The 21,146-nt window shown below is 35.2% G+C and overlaps 1 protein-coding gene across 4 annotated transcripts in view; it reads right to left on the bottom strand.

Moving 5' to 3' along the window:
* Positions 1-20,944, bottom strand: part of FSD1L (fibronectin type III and SPRY domain containing 1 like) — a 38,306-nt gene extending 17,362 nt beyond the window's left edge. For 3 of the 4 annotated variants that reach the window (XM_039350436.1, XM_039350437.1, XM_039350438.1), the window contains exons 1-5: positions 20,776-20,944; positions 13,612-13,707; positions 11,007-11,138; positions 6,673-6,774; positions 2,715-2,737 (exon numbers count right to left, since the gene is read on the bottom strand). In XM_039350436.1, the coding sequence (XP_039206370.1) occupies positions 2,715-2,737; positions 6,673-6,774; positions 11,007-11,138; positions 13,612-13,707; positions 20,776-20,790 (368 nt within the window). In that variant the 5' untranslated portion in view covers positions 20,791-20,944. The remainder of the gene's footprint in view (positions 1-2,714; positions 2,738-6,672; positions 6,775-11,006; positions 11,139-13,611; positions 13,708-20,775) is intronic. The other variant, XM_039350435.1, reaches the window with a different exon arrangement.
* Between the last annotated feature and the right edge of the window lie 202 nt (positions 20,945-21,146).

Raw genomic sequence — 21,146 nt, 5'->3', positions numbered from 1 at the left:
TACTTGGAAAATATTTTAGTCAACACACTGAAATCTAGAAGCGTGCTAAACTACAGGTAGTAGCACATTCTCTGAGTCACTCTTACTGAACAGTTTTAAAGGCAGACAAGAGACTATGACAAGTTAGTAGAATATTTTTGGTAACTTTTAGCAATCCTGTACCTAGTGCAAGTAATAAATAAAACTTAATTGATAAATAATGTGCTTTTCCATATACTGTATACTAAGTAACTGGCATCATGAGCATAAGAGCAATTGTTTCATAAATGATTCACTGACAGTATAAAATTCAGTTTTTTCAATGTTAATTGCATATACCATTTAAAAATTCTTTATGGAACATCATTCCCTCCAAGTTACAGTTGACCCCCACTCTGCTGAAGGAGCCTAATAATGTAGATTTGTCAGCGGGCCTGGAGATCACAAATGGAAATGGAGCTGATCAAATGGCTGATTTAATTATATTGTTGCTGCCACGGGGGCTGGTGTGTGTGTGTTAATGGTTTTATTATATGGTGGATCTTTTAAATTTTTTAAATCTTCTAAACCAGGGGTGAAAAACTGCTGGTCCGTAGGCTGGACATGTCACGACAAAACCGCGCCCACCCCATTGCCGACAATGGGAACAAAGTTCCATGACGTCATGAGTTTGACATGTCTGTTCTAAACAGTCCTGAGTCACCTATGTTTGAGTTAGCCAACTACATAAATTTGTTTAATAAATAATCTACAAACTGCCTAATATATTATAAACAAACTGTCTAGGTAGCAAAAGTGATTTAGTCACACGGGAAATGCTTAAAGCTTATAGTGAAAATATTTTTATTCTAAATTATTTATTTATAATTTGCAGTGACTTAAATACAGTACTTATAACTACAATATCTGTATTGTATATTAAGGATCAAGTGCTTTTATAACAAAAAATTATTTCTCCCTTGTTTTTATAAATGTACTAAGCAAGAAAGTCAATTAAAATCTATGGGCATGGTTCCATTCACATAAAGTTAATTTCCAATGCCCGTCAGTGGAAGGGGATGGTTAATGCCAGTCCTTAACATACTTAAGAAGATGAGAAACTATCTGGAAGAGTTTAGGATGTGATGCAAGGGACTGAGGAACCAATCAAAATAAAAATATTAAAATCATCATATCTCACTCTGGGTGAGAGCTTTGCAGGCTCCAATGAATTATTATTACCCAACCCCCCTCCAGTAGATCAAAATAATTAACAAAGTGAGTGTAATACAGGCATTGTGGAATATCAAAATGACATTAGGTTTGTAAAATCTATTTTGGACGTATTACATGGCTGGGAAATTACAGAGTGAGACCTCAGTTCCTACTTAAGTCTTATTTAGGGCATGCTAAATCTATTTTAGAAAATTATGTCACAGGTTTAAAAATACAGAACAGGAAAGTATGATGAGTACTGAAACAGGTACCCAAAAGCTATAAAGAAAGGTCAAATTATTATACTATACTTTGATTACAGATGAATTAAAAGTTAGAACAACTTTTTCTGGATAGAAAAAAATGATTTGGAACTTGCACAATTACAGCAATTGTGTACTATTCTGCACATAATTGAAAAAAGAATGCCACTGTTTCCAGAATCACTTTACTAAGCTAACTCCTTAAAACTTCTTTTCTAAGGCTTGTGTACAGACACATGAAAAAGAACACAAATATTTTAATTAGGACTGCAGAAATGCTATGCAACTGTATATATCATTAATATATGTTCATACACAGGTCTACACACAAATATGCAAATATGTCTCAAAAGGGACATTTATTGCAAGGGCAAGCATCTTCATAATTGGTTTCAGTTGGACTTAGAAACCCTAGGTTGATAAGACTAGGCACTTAACAGATATTTATTTTATGTTTCTTTAGGTTTGTTACATTTCCTTTTGGGGTGTAATACTCTTAATTTTAAAGTCTTGTTCTTTTATTAAGGATGTCCCATAAGATATTTTAAAAAGAAAGCTATATGTGGGCAAAGTTTAAAAACACAAGTATAAAAAATAATTGGAAGATGGTATTTCTAGTTATCCAGATTCTTGTTATCTAAACATAACACAGACCAACACCCATTTTATGAGTTTAATTTGCTCTATGCTCACTTATTAAGAAATAAACCTGTCTTGATTTGTGTAGTAGATATGGACACTTCATTTTTAACCTCAGCGTTCCATAACCTGAACTGATTTAAAATTCCAAATATTGTATATATAAAAAATAATCTCCTCACCCATATGAAGTACAAATATAAAGAGCAGATGTAGAAAAACACTACCTGAAACCTTTTCTAGCAATCTGATTATTTTGAAATATGTTCCATATCAAAATTCAGCTTTCCAGGTCACACCGAAGAACCCTAACAAATTACAATATTTATATCTAGCATCATGGAAACAAACACCTTGAGATCATCTGTCAGAACCTCCAACTAAATTTTAAATTTATCCTGAGATGGGAACATAGGAAAAAATGATTATTATCCTAATCACATTTCTGTTTAAATGTGAAAGTTAACACACACCACAGGCATAGGGAAACATAAGGCCAAACAGAGCAATGCATCTTGTCACCATGCAAAGCATAATCTTTTGGTTGCACAAATCACATCAGAAAAATGACCTGCTTCTAGAATTCTCAACTCTAATTAAGAATAATTACAAACAGAATCAAATGAGTTTGTACTGTACCTATCCTTGATCTGTCTGGCAGCCTTGAGGTGCATCAGGAAGAAGAGAGAGAAGGTAGTTAATGGTTTCATGCAAGTTTCATCTGCAGTAACATGCAAGAAAGAGTTAGTGAATGATTCACAAGGTCAATCGGAAGGTTATAATTGAAGGTTGTGCATCATAAGCCTTTGTTAATTCAAATTAGACATTCAGTAATAAGCAACAAAGCCATTGAAAGTACCCACAAATAATTGTACATAATATGCCATCAAATGTCTGGGATATTAAGGGGAATCGCCCAACTCAGGAACATCCAAGAGATTCTTGCTGATTTCTTGGGCACAATAGTTATCAACTAGTGTTAGGGCTGTGCAAATATTTCAAAAGAGGTAACATGCAGGAACATGTACTAAGCACTCCATTTTGAATAAAGCAACTCTGTATTTTTTCAAGCTTCTGTGGCTTTTTGGAAACTGCCCTCAACCAATTCCATAGGTCTGTGCATCACAGCAAAAGATCTACTGCAGCAGTTTCTGAAGCACCTGTGTAAGCCTAAAAAACAATGGAGCTGCTTCGGTTATTTGGAAAGAGGTGCTTTGTACAAGTATCTTTTCCAGACTCTGTGCAGCCTAATGAATGCAAATTACTGGGCTAGAGAGTTGTGTGAATGCCACTTATATAGGGTAGCTACATATATACTTAAATTTTTTTATCTGCACAATCAAAATATATTCTGCAACTCAAACAATATTATTACTTAGTGTTGGACAGAAAACAATATATTATTAACATATTCCGGTTGTGAGATAAGTATTATCTTTTGAAACAGTAGAACAGAAAGTAGAACAGAAAATTGGGAGTAAAAACCTTAAAATTTAGACCTATAAAATTTAAAGTTGAATTTAAAATTTAAAGAATTTCTGATTCTTTTTTTGTTAACCTATAATTCTCCTTAGAAGTTGCTTGTGGAAAAATTCTCAGGTAATAATTCTATGTAGATTTTACACAAGTGCATATTCTTACAGGAGAACAATTCAATATAAGGAGAAAAAAAATTGCTACAATCAGTAATTTCCTCTCTGGATATTTGACAGAACATCCATATTCACTAAACAACTAATATGGAAAACAAAATCACTTTTAATCAGATGCTCAACTTGGCTGTTTTTACACATACTCGAAAGTTGGGAACCTGAAATAGTTTGAATAAAAAATGCTAGTTCCTATGGATCTCATATGCACATCTTAATTTTCCTGTACAGGTAGCTTTCGACTTATGATCACAATTGACCCCCAAATTTCTGTGGCTAAGCGAAAGAGTTAAGTGAATTTTGCCCCATTTTATAATCTTTCTTGCCACAATTATTAAGTGCATCACTGCAGTTGTTAATTTAGTTAAAACAGTTTTTAAGTGAACCTGGCTTCCCCATTGACTTTGCTTGTCAGAAGGTCACAAAAGGGGATCACATGACCCCAGGACACTGCAACTGTTAAAAATACATGCTAGTTGCCAAAGCATCTGAATTTTGATCACGTGACCATGAAGATGCAAGTGTGAAAATGGTCATAAGTTACTTTTTTCAGTGTCATTATAACTTTGAATGGTCAGTAAATGAACTGTTGTAAGTCAAGAACTACCTGTACCTGCCACAAGTGCACTAAGCAATGTACATACTTTCTCTCTTAGAGTCAGTGCTGTCAGTGGCACCATTGCCTGATTCGTAAATGCTTGTGCACTATTTTCTTCTTATGTTTCCAACTAAAATAATTATTTTATGAAGTTCTTTTTTGATAGGACAACACCATCTCTCCTCATCCCCCAATTTAAGCTTCCTTACTAAATCAATATTTAATAGAAGATGGACCTAAAAATTGGTTTACTCAGTGTCTTTAGCTAGAAGAAAAATGATACGCAATACATATACTGCTACTTCAGCAGGTAACTGTATGTACAATGGCTACAAATTTCATGGTAATGTCATTAACATCAATCATTTCTGACAAAGCTGAAGAGTAGCAATAAAAATTAACACAACAGAACTATGAAATTAAGTTTCATGCCAGATATTAACTACAAAAACAACAGAGATAAAGATTTTGCTCCTTCAAAAAGGTTTCATATTATTTGGAAGCCAAGCAAAGTGCCTATTAACTGACAGGTACCACTGGGCTAAGTTCAGCCAAAGGTTCATCAATAAAGAAAGTGCTTAAATGGCAACATTTCAACATGCATTCAAAAATTTACAGATCTATATTCTTTAGATCTAAAGCTGTTTGGCAAGAAAATAAGGGATAACAAACAGAATGTAACAATCATGTTTTGTTGTCAGGCATGAGAGTAGGGGTGGGGAAATACTGTAATCAGGCAGCTGGAAAGTTGTTACAATCTGGGAGAAAATTATATGAGTAATATGGAATTTTAAAGAAAGAAAGAATGAGTTGTTATAGAGAACAAAAAGATAACATATGGAGCTTGATAAAGTAAATTTTACTATTACATCTTTGTTTTTCATTTAACTTACAGGAAAATAACTCACATTTTAGACTTATAGATCTCTTTTCCCACAACAGAAGAAAATCAGATACCAAGGTTAGTATTTTGATTGATTCAGAATTATTTTAATTATTCATTTTAATACATTCTTGCTTGCCTTAGTCGAGAGCATTCAATATATGCAAAGAAATGATAAGAAAAGTACAAATACAGGATTGAGAGCTGATTCAGCTCTGTTAAATATAAATAAGATGAAAATACAAAAGCACTGAAAAGTTAATAAGAGAAAGCCAAAAAATTAAATGTGGCAGTCTCCTATATTGCCAAGATAAATTGATTATCCAAAAATAAATTATTCTTTGCATTTTACTCCTAGTTTGTAGATTTGCCCATTGAGCTGTAAATATATGCTTTCATAAATGAATAATACTGCTAATCTCATTCCTTTGGATTCAAAAATGCATAGTATTTGCATTATTGTAAGTACCGGCACAAACAAGGTTAGTTCTATCCAGAAATTTATTATAATTATGCAGGTTTACATATTTTAAACTTTCTAAACTGTATGGTATTTTTACTAAAACAAAACAAACTAATTCATCATTTTTAAAATTTAAAGTTATATTCTTTTATTACATATATGAAATAAATCTGGGATTTCAAATCCCATCATTTTATGAATTCTTTCTCATGAGTAAGTTTAAATATATTCCCTTGAAATACATAAGAATGAAATGTTTTAAAAGATGCTAGTTCTTCCACAAAATTTTATTATACATTACTGAACTGCAGAAAAATAATATTATATAGTTTTTTAATCTATATTTTGTTCATTTCTGGCATAAAGAAAGGGAATTAAGCTATTTTCCAAAGCACCTGAAGGCAGGACAAGAAGCAACGGGTGGAAACTAATCAAGGAGAGAAGCAACCTAGAACTAAGGAGAAACTTCCTGACAGTGAGAACAATTAATCAGTGGAACAGCTTGCCTCCAGAAGCAGTAAATGCTCCAACACTGGAAGTTTTTAAGAAGAGACTGGACAGCCATTTGTCCGAAATGGTGTAGGGTTTCCTGCCCGAGCAGGGGGTTGGACTAGATGACCTCCAAGGTCTCTTCCAACTTTACTACTATTATTATTATTATTATTATATTATTATTACTTGTGGCAAACCTGTGGCACGCGTGCGCCGTCGCCCCAGTCCTAGGCCTTCAGCTGGGTTTTATAAAACCTTTTCGCTTTAGGCCTCCACCCCCGTGTGCAAAAAAAAAAAAAAAAAAAAAGAATCAATCAATCAATTTCAACTTCTCGCGGGGAAAAAAAGTTGGAATTGATTGAACTTTTTAGTCCCACCCAGTCTGCCGTTAGCACTGCAGCCATGCCCACCCAATTGGCCACACCCACCCAGCACCAGATGATACATAAGTGGGTTTTGGGTTGCAGTTTGGGCACTCGGTCTCTAAAAGGTTCGCCATCACTGTTATATACCTTTGAAAATTCTTCAGACTCCTTTATATCCAAGGATCGTGCAGCAAACTCCAGCAATTCTTCAGAGTTCTCCAGGGCACTACTACATTGACTAAGCTGATTCTAAGAAAGAAAACAATACGGAAACCTGCTCATGAACATATTTCATATCTGGTTCACTCCTTTTTTTCCAAATTTGTTTATTCAGAAGAATAAAGAGGTCTTCAGTCCAGTGATAAAGCATAGGCTTTTATTAAATAACCCAAGGTTGATTATTTTGTATAAAGAAAAACTCAGGGAGTTATAAAAGCTTCGTAGTAGAGATAAAGGTTTAAGCAGCTTTGTCATATGTCAGGTCTGTGGGGATTTGTTATCAACCAAAAACAAAACTGGCCTAAATGGAAAAGCATATATTTGTAAATATCAAATATAGGTAAACTTCCTTTATCACATTTGCCATATCTTTTTTCACTGTATTTGTCCAAACACTAAAAAAAAAATCCTCCTGTAATATACAAATCTTCTTTACATTATTTTCTTCTAGCAATTTATTTCCCAAATAATCAAGGCAACATAAAGAACATACGTTTACTATCATTCAATCCTATGGGACTGCTACTGTAAATTTCATTTAACTTACCAAATAAAAATTCTAGTCCAGAACTTAGGTAAAGATTTGTCTTCTCCTCTAACATAAAAATCATTCAGAAGATTATGACAAAGCAAGCAGCTTTTAATTCAACTCCATATGGCTATTCCAAATTCCCAGCAGACAACTTTACTAATGTGGAAACTGTACTTGTCTAATCTTAAATTTAATCACTGATTTTAGTTTCTTTATGATACGTAAATGTGATCAAATAATAGTAACTATTTAAAACAATTAGGACTATAAGAAAGCTTTATAACAGACATATAACATGAATACCTGGCTCTCTGGTTGGCCTGGGGACCAAATGGGGAAGTTCCACACTGGAGGTGGCTGATAGATTGATGGCAGACTCCAACTCCCCCCCCCCACTCCCCACCCTTTTGGTTACCATATTGATGTATTATTCTCATTGTGTTCCTTTGTCATTGTTTATTTTATTGTTCTATTATTCTATTTCTGTTCTTGTTTACACTCCTTTCATTTTTCTACCTTTTTATTATTGTAAGCTGCCTGAAATCGTCCTATTGCAAGATAGGCAGCACATAAACTTAACAAATACATAAATATAACGTAACAGTTTTTTTCAACCATTGTCAGGAATTCTCCTGTTTATAGTTCAGTCTGAAGCCTGAAAACAGGGGAAATTATATGTCATCTTTTTCCAAAACAATTTGATACTTGAACTATCTCAAAAAATAATAACAAAAATATTTTCCTCTATCTTAGAGGAACAATCTCAAACTTTTCTATTGCTGATAATCTATACAACCTCCCTTCCAAACCTCACAATAGAATCATAGGTATAAAAACATTCCTGATAAATCACTTAGCAAGGCAGCACATAGGGTTGGTGGTGGGAGTTTTGGCGGGGGGAGGAGGAAATATTCTCCATTTCTGAATGAACAATTTAGTCTAGCATAGAAATGCTGATGATCATTATAATTCTTCCTAGCATTTAAGACATTAAGTCACAGACAACTATTCATTGGTCTTAACTGGTCTAAACTGGCTAATTAATAAAATCATTCCAAATATAGGCTAGATATGCCTTTGCAATGTTTAGAACATGTCTTCTTAAGTTTCTTGAGTCTTACTGCATTAATGTTTCCACTCTCTTATGTTGTCCTGCATGCAGTGGCTGTATACTACTGCTAAGCTTTGGAGGATATCATCTGCCAAATGACACTTTAGCCATGCAATATTAAAGAGTTCAGTGCTCAATATAGCTTCAATAAAACAGGTTTCCAGTACTGTATCCTTAAGACTTCTTTTGGGTTATAAATCTATTATTTCAGTCTTTTTATTTCATTATATAATTGAGTACACTAAAAGTTACAATGCAATTGATTTTGCTATGGTGTTACATGCAGGAAGACCAATCCAGAATCTCAGCTATTTTCAATCTTCCTTTTGAGTTCAACAATAAGTGGAAATATTGTAGAAATAATAGGTGGTTCTCAGTTAATGAACACTAATTCAGCAACCATTCAAAATTATGATTATGCTGAACAAGTAGCACCACCACCACCACCCCTTTACTCGACAGCAGCCACCCCCTGCCTATAGCAACCATTTACCTGCCTGCCAATCTGCTTGTAAGCAGCCCAGAATTTGTGACCTCTGGCTGGCTTCCCAGCTGACTTTGCTTTTTGGAAGCCAGCAAGAAATTACAAGGAGGTCCTCACTTAAAAACCTATGATCCTCACTTAAGGGCAACAATGGGGGCTGATATGACTGCCACTGCTAAGCATTGTGGTCATGTACAATAATACCACGCGTTACAATCATATTACTTAGCAATAGAAATTCTAGCCCCAATTATAGTTGTTAGGTGAGGACAACCTGTAAATGTTGCCTTTAGAAACATTTACTTAGTATCAATAGCTAGAAAAACAAGTCAGAGAGAAAGGAATGTGACATGTAATTTTGAATATATATTAGTAAGAAGGCTAATGAATGATTAATTAACACTGTTTATAATAATTAACTACATCTATTATTCTTAGTTAAATACATGTACCCAGATAATATGCTCTTTGCTAAATATTGAAAATGTTACCTTGGAAAACCCCAACCCCAACCCCAATCCTAATCCCGACCCCATTTTATCCCTAACCCTATTAAAACTAATAAAATTTATATTTAAAAAAAGAAACATTTAATTAGAAACGCTAAGATTCCGTTGAAAGGTCTCACAAACTGACTTTCATATACTGCCAGAACACACAGGTGGCATATGGCATTTTTAGTAACACTCAAAATTATTTTGTGGACTGACAAAGATATCGCTAAGAGGAACAATAGATTTTACCCAAGACAAGTGTTTCATCTTTTGTTTTCAATAATTTTATTAAGAACTATACTAAACAGATAAAACTAAGACACCTAATGCACTCTCTCACACACAAACCATACATACCACCATGACTAAATGTGGGGAAAAAAATCCCCCCAAATAGTAAGAAAAAGAAACTCCCCCTTCCCCAGCAAGCATAGTCAACGTTAACAATTTATCAGTCTCTTAAAGTACAACCAGATACCTTTTCATTCCATACCTCACCCCATTTTCATAAATCCATCTCTAGGTCTTTAACTCCCCTTATTAACCAACAAGCTCAGTAAATATTAACATATATACCTAGCAGCATATGTATATAATCCTCCTTTCCATTTAATATAAATCCTCCTCACCCTTCACTTAAATATTACAACAAAAAATTCAAAACTATTAATCATTAAAAATAATTCTGTATTCAAATATCCAAACACAGAGACTAAATATTACAGAAACTAGTCCATTACACCACTAAACATTTCTAAAGAGAAACTATCCAATCCAGATAGCCACTAAGCCACTAAATTGCTTTAACACTTTAAAACGCCCAGGTTTTTTATTTCTTGAAGTTTTTTGTACACATAACCTAATTAAAATTTTATTTTCCCAAACAATATAATTTAACCCTCTGAGATTAGGTGGCAGAGAGTTAGGATTGCACTCATACATAGAAATATTTAGGTGATAGACCAACCCGTAGACTGGAAACCAGAGATCTTTTTGTTGGATATTTTAAATAGAAAATATAGTAAAGAAATATGGTACTTAATTTTACATATAATAACAGCAGCAAGAATAGCATATGCACAGTGCTGGAAAAATGAGAATATACCATCAGAGGAAGAAGTAATAAGAAAAATCCTGGACTGTGCTAAGATGGACAAATTAACAAAAGAGATAAAAGAAAAGGAAGACACAGAGTATTATATAGTATGGAACAAGTTGTATGTCTGGTTGGAGACTAGAAATAATAGAGGAGAATAAATATGGAAAAGTCAAAAGTGAAAATATGTGTATAATAATGTATAATAATAATAATATGAATTATTCTTAGTAAGAAGTAGAACATGAAGGAAGAAAAATGTAAATAAGAAATAACGGGGCCATAAGGACAAATATTCTAAAAAAGAATAAGGGGGAAATGTAAATATTAGATTACCGTTACGTAATTGCTGTAAAAAAAAGGAGGAGTATATATATTGTATGTGTATGTGTGTTATGTTTTCCTTTGTTCTGTTTTGTCTTGTTGGTCAAAATTTAAAAAAAAAAAAAGAAATATTTAGGAAATAGACTATTTCTTTTAATCACTAAAATTCTCCTAGAAGAATTTAAGAAAATGTTCTGTGAATTTATTATATAAATAATTACCTGAAGTTCCTGGATTTTATGTGCTTGTTCTTGCTTGATGTTAGTTGTCATGATCTCCTTCATTTCATCAAGTATTGAGTATAAGCCATCAAATTCCTCTTCCAACTCAGAAATAACACTGGAAGAATTAGTCTGTAAAATGATTTTAATGCTTTAAAAACATCTGTGCTCTTTTATATACTTATTCAACACAAATTGCAAATAAAAGTAACATAGTTTAATGATATACTGCACTTACTAAACATAATAGTAAAGTTAATATTATGTATTAACATTCACATGTTTATTAGCCATATCCATAAGGCTTGACTTACTGCTTTAATCATCCTTATCAGATGTAAGACATGAATCTCCTATGCAAGCCATCAATCAATTTAGCAAATTAATTGTTTAGCACCCACTTTAAAAGAAATTAGTGCTTCTGCTACATTTTGTAGGAGGGGTATTTATTTATGCAGTTATAACTAGGGAAAATACAGGCATAGTTCAAGTGTTATAAATATCTAAGAAATTTAAGAAAGTTAAGAATATTTTAAATATGTCAATTATGAATTTAATTTATAAATCCTGATCTTCAAGGAATGTTTGGATAGGCCACAAAAAATCACTTCATCCCAGTTTATAAGCTTCATCATGGTACTACACAGAACTGACTAATATTGAACAGATACCTCATCATTTTTATAATAAATAAAAAATATGTATATCAAGTCAGTTTCTCCAACAATATTTACAAAAATTACTCAAGTAATATGGTTCTAATGCAATTCACCTAACAGTATTGTCAAAATATACAATCTTCACTAAAATCCATGCCTAAAGCAGAGGACTAGTCTTGCTGCTACTATTATATGCATTACCAGGCAGCTACGGATCAACCAGGGCAATAAATCCCAACTCTTGCAAGGTTTTGCTATGCCTGTGGCAAAGTATCACAAGATTTGTTCTCCCTACATGACCAAGTCTCAGTATATAAACAATTGCTATCTGTATAGACTTGTTATGATTTAGCAGTGGAATGCCAGACAAATTAGTTGCTACCAATATTTTGAAAACTGTGGAAGGAGGGAGTACCATCAGTTCAGCAATGGAGGTTCTGTCAGATAATACAGGTGTGTGTGTGTGTGTGTGTGTGTGTGTGTGTGTGTATAGGGGGTTATTCTACACTCTTGCCATCTGAAATAATTATTTCAGTATCAGAGATCAAATGATAATTAGCACCTATGGAAATTTTGACTTCATGACACAGAGATCAGTTAGCCATATAAGATTCATAAATCAACTTCTGCAATTAATTGTAATTAGTTTTTATTTATAACATAGACATAAAGAATTAACGAAATGTTATCTGGCCTCTCTGTTAGACTACTGGCTTTCTATACTAAATACATACAAATAGAATTTGTCACATTCCCAGCAGATAAATCAGTGGACTAGCAGCAAAGGTACACACCTCAATCTTGTCTCCACAAGACCGTTGTTCTTTTGCATGATGTATGAGGCAAATGTTTACTTGCACTATATCAGTGGTTCTCAACCTGTGGGTCGGGACCCCATTTGGGGTCGAACAACCATTTCACGGGGGTCGCCAAACAACGCAGTCTGCCATTTTTTCCCCCTTTTCCTTAGCTGTGCTACTCCCTTTTATTCTATTGGCTTTTGAAAGCCAATAGAATAGACCCACTTGAATAGAGTCTAATTCTATTGGCTTTCAAAAGCCAATAGAAATTGTCCAGGCTGTCTCTGCCCTGCTGAGCCCACCAAAAGTCCCATTCTGCAAACGGTGCTGCACCAGTTGAGTAGTCCTCGACTTACGACTGGTTGAGTAGTCTGACTTACGACCGGTTGGGGGTCGCGGCATTAAAAAGGTTGAAAACCACTGCACTATATCAACCACAGAAATAAGTTGGCTAGCCTTACAAAGGTGAAATTTCATTACCCCTGTTAACCTGCTATACTTCTATGCCAGATATTTAAGAGGAACCTTAACTCTCATGTCCAATATGAAAATGTGATGAATTAGTAGAAAAGAAATAATATAGTTGATGCCACTACTGTACTAGAAACTTCCTTTGCTTAATGGTACTGCATTCTTCTCAATGCCCAGAATAACAAAATAACAGTTGCTGAAGGACAGGCTGAATACCACTTCACTTCTACTAGCAATTTCAACTTAGCCATAATCCCAGTCACCTTTGGGAATGAGGAAAATGGCAAAAATCCAGGTAACAATGTTTTATAAAGCATCTGAACATGCTGTTTAGGGATATGGTTACATTGCTTCTTGATTTCACAAATTTCCATGACAAAATATTTTTCTTCTTTATGTATTATTCACATAAAATGTATGAATGTACATAATTTTTAAAGACCCAAGGGTTTAGGAATTAGTGTCCCCACTCTTTAAGTTTTCCAAACAACTCCCTTCCATCTCAGTCAAGCCTTGCCTACAAGGAGAAGGGGTGGTTCACCATCACCTATTTATTTTTAAAAAATATTTTTCAATTAGAACTCCCACTGCTTTTTCCTTGCTGGAGTGGTCAGGATTGCTCATTTACTTATATTATTTCAGAAACATCAATCAGTTTACAAGGATCTAACATACCTGTACTCCTTCCAAAATGTGATTTAAAGTTTCAATAAAGTTCTGGATTTCATCATTTTTATGTGCCAATGTGGAGATAATTCTTTGCAACGCTTCCTAAAAACAGAATGCATTCGTCAAAATATGTAGGTTCATTTTGTTAGAATCAGAAGAACAAATTCAACAAGTAGACAATATTTTCATAATTATTTATGTAAGGGGACATAGATCAAAGAAGGGAAGAAAGAAAACAAAGATGAGATGTACAATTGATTAAAAGAGATTTAAAAACACACAAGTGGTAACATTTGTAGCATAGCAGAAGTCCACATAATAAGTCAAACCTGACAAGGGATGTTGCAAAATGTTGCAAAATATAACAAGATTCTGTATACAGATAGATGGGAAGGCTTGAAACAAGACAGCCTTTTGAAGACAGGTATGTAATGGTATACAGCCTGGGCTTAGTTGTAAAGCAGACCCACTAGTTTCTAATTGTCATAGCTATAACTTTTGGATGTTTCAGTCCAGTGAACTTGCAACTACTGATCATGATATTTGCAAATCAATTGTTCAATAAGACTACAATATCAAGCAAGAGATAATAGGCAGTCTAGCAACACTTGTACTACCAACTTAACTTTGTGGTCTGAGCATATGCAAAGATGATCCTGATAAGAAATATTATGGTATCTACACTAGTGATAAAGAGAGCAGGGCATCAAATTGCTCAAAGTGAATGTGAGGCATGAAGGAAATGATAAAAGTGTCTCCGTGTGTAAAATGAAACACACAATAATAACAAATATAATTGGCAGAGTACTTAATCCATACTAAACAGGCAAGAACAAATCAACAGAGAATTTTTTTTCTTTTATAATCTACTTAATACGCGATAGGTATACCATGTGCTCTTTATTATGTATTCATCATTATGAAATATATTTATTTTCAACATTATATACAACTTAAGTCCACATTAATATTTTCCTTTGCTAAATGTCACAACAATCTAAAATGTCACTCCATTCAAATTTACTAAAGACAATTCAGGCCAACTTTAGAAAGTTATTTCTAAATATTTATTCACTAAAATAACATTTACTTTGAATCTGAAAAGTTACTGAAGTCTATCCATTGGCCGTTGTTGTCCAAAGTGGGGAAAAACCTCCAAGAGACACTTGCAAGCAAAATGGAGCGAGTCTCATACGCTCAAATTCTATACAATTTGTAGCAATTATATGCAATTTTCAGGTTTTCAGGCTGCCTGCATTTCCAATCTGATTCAATATTTTATTTCAAATTATTTTTGTAAATATGTCCTATAAATTCTTCATTACTGAAAAATTAAACAGACAGGAAATTTCTGCTCTTTTTCTCATTACTGCATTATGTAGGGGACCTGCAAATTCAAGCAGACTCTAAACATGTATTAATTCTGACAGTTATACAGTAGTTTTCTTTTCCAATGTTAGAACTGCTTTGGCCATGGCAATTAGAATTCCAGTAATAACAGAAGTGTTACATTGGGGAAAGCTGCTTTACAAGATACTGTAATGATTATGAGCAACTTAATACTGACTTGTTCATGCCCTGTGCCGATCTTATCTAGATATGGATTATGCCCTAAAATTCATCTACAAGCCAGCTTTATTTTATGGCAAAGAATTTTATCTTACTCAGCTACAAGAATGTCTGTTAAGCAAAAACATACAAGAGGCTTGGGCATACTGTACCAAATCTGGAACATTACTTTGACATCTTTCATTGAAGACAATTTGTATTATTAAAACTTCAAATAATGCTCAGTTGGTCCAAACTGATTTGACATTAGACACAAACAGAATTTAATTAAAGTGGATTAGAGATCTTAAAGGTGTTAAACCCTTAAAGGCTAACCTAGTAAATGGTCCACAGTTATTTATTTGCCTCCTTTGACAAATGGCTATGATACTAAAACACTGCCTCTCAGTAAACATAGGATATCTGAACATGAAGAATGGAATTACTGATATAATGGGGAAAGTGTTAAAAAAGAAATACAAGTTGTCCTCAACTTTCAATCATAACTGAGCCCAGAATTACAGTCGTAAATCATTGCAGTTGCTTTTGAAGGAGTCATTAAGTGACTGCCATGGTGATTAAGCATATAAATTTTACCCCATGGGCACTTTTTTTCTTTGAAACTGGAAATAAATCCTAGAAACCAATAAAAAAATGTTAAAAATCATGGTCGCATGACTGCAGGACACTGCAAACAACCATAAAGGTGAGCCAAGCAGCCAAAATATGCTGACATTGTAACTTTGAAATTGGGTTGTAAATACCATCTTAATTCTGAACAGTCACTAAGGAACCAATTGTAAATTGAGAACTATCAATAAAGTTTATCTTCAATAAAGGGAACACAAGGAGATGATAGTATCAGCCTTATAAGGGAGAAACTGAAATAGACAAGATCCTTTGATTCCAATTGATAGAAATGTCACAAAGATAATATGACTTTCTGCTCTATGGTATTATATCTGGAACCATGATGGATACTAATGCGATTAATACTGAATGGTAGTGGATACTATTAACTCAGACCAAACAGTTAGTCTGAAGCAAGACCTGTTGTGATACAAACATTGTAAGATAGAGTCACCATATTATCATCCCATTTAATTGGTAAATTATATGTCATGCATTTGAAAACCATGTTGATGGATTAGTTAAAAACAGAACAAAACATGTAACAATGTCCATGTATAGAAGATTGACCTTCTTGACCAACCACGTCTTAAAATGATCTCCTTAAAGCCTATCATAGTCTAAGGTAATTTATCTAATACGGACCCAGGAAGAGACAGAGATACATCAGAGATATGTGCTAGCATCCCACTTGTTCATATTAAGGTATACACTATACATTATCATCTCTGGCAGAAGAAGGATGCTACCAAATCATTAGGTTTGCTGTATTGCTATCACAACTAAAAATAGTTTGCAAAGGATAAAGAGATTTTCACTCTATTGCAGAGATTCCAAAAATTTTCTAGGATTATGCCCCTAGCAGTTCCCTACTGTGCATGGCAGTGCTCTGGGGCACCACAGAAAACTCAGTTAACAGTTCTGATTATAAAGTAACTAAATATCCTATGGCACCGCTGTGAATTTACTGTAGCATCCCTGTTTGAAACATTATTGCTTTAAAATTAATTATAAGCCTAGCATTCTAATAAATAGAGTAATGATACTTTTTTAAAAAAATGCCATACTTTTAGCCTCTGCTACATTTAATTAGCCCTGAACTTAGAGTGTACTACACTTTCACATTCTGTTCAGTTTCAAACTTTATATAACGTTTGCTACTTATGTCATAGAGATCATATTGTCTCAACTTCAGCTGACATGCTGTTTTTATTACCAGACTCTAGGTCCGTGGTGGCGAACCTGCATGCAGAGCCCTCTCTGTGAGCACGCGAGCCGTTGCCCCAGTCCTAGGCCTTCAGCTGGGTTTTAAAACCTTTTCACTTTAGGCCTCCGCTGCCATGTGCAAAAAAAAAAAAAAAAAAAAAAGTTCAATCAATCAATTTCAACCTTGCGGGGGGGGGGGAGGAAAGATTTCGCAAAATTGGAATTGATTGATTGAACTTTTTAGTCCCACCCAGTCTGCCGTTACCACAGCAGCCACGCCCACCCAGTGGGCCATGCCCACTCAATGGGCCACGCTCACCTGTCACCCAACGATACATAAGTGGGTTTTGGGTTACAGTTTGGGCACTTGGTTCTAAAAGGTTCACCATCACTGCTCTAGGTGAATAGAATGGCTAATGGTCTTTGGTTATACTTTAGATCCAATAAACATTTATAGACTTTCATTTTGATTACAGTTCTTACAACGTAGAAAAGAATTTCTTTATTTGTATCCCACTGTTATTTTACAAATAACACAAGGTGCCAAACATATCTAACGTATCTTCAGTCTTCTTTTTTCCCCTCACAACAACCCTGTGAAGTCAGTTGTGTATGTGTGACTGGCCCAAGGTCACCCAGATACTTTCATGGCTAAGGTGGACTAGAACTCACACTTTCTTGATAGAAAGGCAGAATCTACGTAATCTGAAGATAAAAGTTTCCATTGAAATGTGCTAAAAATATCCACCATAGTCTTTCTTAAGTTGTGAATGTGTGTTATTTTCACTTATCAACTATCTCACTATGAAAGTTTAAAAACTATTCTTTAGACTAGAAACTGAAGTTTATCAAATGAAGGCAGTTATTTAAAGTTAATATTATTGTATATCCCAGATGTAATTCCCAAATTACGCATTATATAGGTTACAAAGCAATCATCATCAATATTTTAAATCCATAGTGTGAACCTAAACACAGATACTTTGCAATGACCTCAATTATCCAGCTAATCCAACATTATTTTGCTAATGGGATCAGCATTGTTTTAATTAATTTAAAAGATACTAAGCTGAAACCCACAAAAGTTTGAACAGTTGGAGGAATAAAAAAGGAAGTGTTGCAATTAATGGACAAATCAAAATTATCATTTTGCCTAGATTTTGCTAATCACGATGAGCAATAATTATGTGTAGTTCCACTAATGAACAAAACAAAACCCTGAAAAATTTCCAGACATACATTATGACAGAAATCTTAATCAAGATTTTAAAAAAACACTGGGAAGAATTCCAAGCTGATTAACAAAAATATTACTTTTAAAAGCAACATCTGCATATTGTTAAGAAAAGGAATGATTTCTGCATATAGCAGCTGTTAAGACTTTATTTAAATTAACAGGCAATTTTAAATTGTAGTGAATGGCATTTTTAAAAAATCATTAAAAGGAAGAAAATGCCATCAGATGCTAATGTTACAGAATTATATTTTTTGCTGCCACTGAAGATAATACAGGTAGTTCTCAACTTACATAATCGAGCCTAAAACTTCTTTTGCTAAGTGAGAGAGTTGCTAAGTGGGTTTTGACCCATTTTATGATGTTTCTTGCCACATTGTTAAGTGAGTCACTGTAGTTGTGAAGTTAGTATGGTAACATGGTTGTTAGGTGCATCTGGCTTTCCCATTGACTTTGCTTGTCAGAAGATTACAAATGGTGATCACATGACCCAGGGACATTGCAACTGTCATAAATACAAGTTCATTGCTAAGTATCCAAATTTTGATCATGTGAATATGAGGCTGCTGCAATGGTCATAAGTGTGAAAAATGGTCGTAAGTCACTTCAAGTAGTCAAATGAATAGTTTGTAAGGTGATTTACAATTTTTAACCTTTTTTACACACCCATTTACACTATAGGAGCAGTCATCATCAAGAAAAAAACCTGTATGCTATTTCCTTATATTATGCTATTTAGATACAAAGCATCTAAAACTTGATACTTCAATATATGTAGTGTCTAGTATAATGAAACCCATTCCAATTCCCAGTTCATATCAGGTCGTGAGAGACAAAATTAGCAAAGTAGTTTATAAATTAATTTTAATACTATTAATAAGTTCCAGGACACTCATACACTAAAAAATGAATACAGGATGACAAATCCATAACTAAACAGCTGGATTTTTAAGGATTTCCTCTTTTTCAGGGAAAGTCCCATCCATTCTAATGAATTTACTACGCATGAAAATTGTTCATATTGTATTGTAAAAGAACAAATAGAAAAATAATTGTTCATTTTTTCTTTCTTCAAAATTAAAACAATATTTCACTAAGTATTTTAAAAATCATATCTAAGAGTTCACAACGTTTAAAATGTAAAAGTTCCATTTGGGTTTCACCTTACCTAAAAGTCTTGTTTGAGACTGCAAACAACTAGAATATTCTTAAGCAATAGGCTTATATTACAAATGCACTTGAGTGATAGAATTTGCATGCAAAACATTTTTTCCCTTCTGTTTTGTTCCACGTGTCTCCAATTTCACAGTGTCAAATTATGACTAGGCAATACTTCAAATATTCAAGTTTGTTACTATTCAGTTAGGACCATCCCCTACCTAAATTACAACATCAGCTTTTATGAGATTGAAGGATGGAAATGGAATTCCTATAGGGAGAATACAAGTGCAATAAATAAAAGTTCTTTTAATTGTATTGTGATTTATGTGCAAATAAATGCCTTTGGGACTTAACTGTATGCTAGCCAGCTTTACAAACATCTTGTACATCCTATTAGCACTACTGCTGTCCGGCAATGTAGAATTGGAGGAAGCCGTTCTGGTTTTATTGGAATATCTTTGATTATAAATAATTTTTATTTCCTCTCCCCCCCACACACACACACAGTTTACTTAAGGAAAGCTTTTTTCATCTTACCCATCTCCCACTTACCTATTTGGAAAGGGAAGAAAGGCAAGAAAAAGGTTGGCAGGTCACCCAGTAATCACACTGTTTTGAGGAACTTATTTTTTAAAAGGGAACCCGCAGCTCCCAGGCGCCCTTTTCCCACATGATCTTTCCCATGAAGCAGTTGGATCCAAAGTCCACCATCACCCCTTGTCACCAGGGAAACTAGTGAATGGCTCACGCCCAGAAAGCAGACTTACAATCTAACCCTCCCAGACGGGAGAAAGCAGTGTCATGCTTTGGGATAAATGGGAGTTGCAGTCTAACTTACACTAACCCCAGTTTTCTGACTCTGCAGTCAGAAAAGCAACCGCTTCGGGGTTTCCTAATTCCCCCCCCCTCAAAAAAAAAAAAAAAAGCTCTCCAAAGGCGAGGTCTCATTGCATTGAGTCCTCCAGGCGCTCTAAGGCGCGGGCATCTCAGTCGCCGGGGGGGGGGGGGAGAGAGAAATGACCGTGAACGGCGTCCGCCACACACGCACACACACACACACTCACACACTCTCTCTCCAGGGGTATCAACTGCTCGCCAGGTAGGGGTCACCCGCGAGGGTCGCCTCGCGCCGGCCAACGAATAAAGAGGGAAGGGCTGGGAGGGAGCAGCCGCGAGACGCTGCTCGAGACGCTCGGATGGTTAGGACTTTCCTTCGTAGGGGTGAGGCCCACTCGACTCGATGATCCACTTCTCGGCCTCCTCCTCCTCCCGGGCCCCGCTTTTTTCCCTGTCCTCCGGCGGGCCAAAGGGAGGCTAAAGCGGGATCCTTAGCACACACACCCCACACACACACACCTACCGCTCTTCGGTTTCCCCCCACACACACTTACTTTCTGCACCTCCATGGCGAGACCGGTTCCTGGCAGGTGAATGAGGAAGGGAGGGAGCGACGGCTGAGGGGAAGCGTCGCAGCGCAGACCCTCCCACCAATCAAACGGCCGCCACTCTCCAAGCCCGGCACTGGAGCAGCAGCGGCAGCAGCAGCAGCAGCGGCAGCAGCAGCAGCAGCCAAGCCCTGCCTCCTTCCCTCACCCCCACCCCGCCTTGCTTGATTCCGGTGTTGAGCATGCGCGCTGAGTCTGGCTGGCTTTCCCCGGGGCCTCTAGTGAGCCTGCGTGATTGAGTCGGTCGAGCGCAGCCCGTGGACTTCTAGTCTCTGCTGCCCGGGCGGGGCTCCAGACAGGCGAAGAGAGATGGGGTC

The sequence above is a fragment of the Crotalus tigris genome, unplaced genomic scaffold (assembly GCF_016545835.1).
Source record: "Crotalus tigris isolate CLP2741 ecotype Arizona unplaced genomic scaffold, ASM1654583v1 scf7180000018334.392729, whole genome shotgun sequence".
NCBI lineage: Eukaryota > Metazoa > Chordata > Lepidosauria > Squamata > Viperidae > Crotalus > Crotalus tigris.
This window is presented reverse-complemented; position numbering and strand designations above follow the sequence as displayed.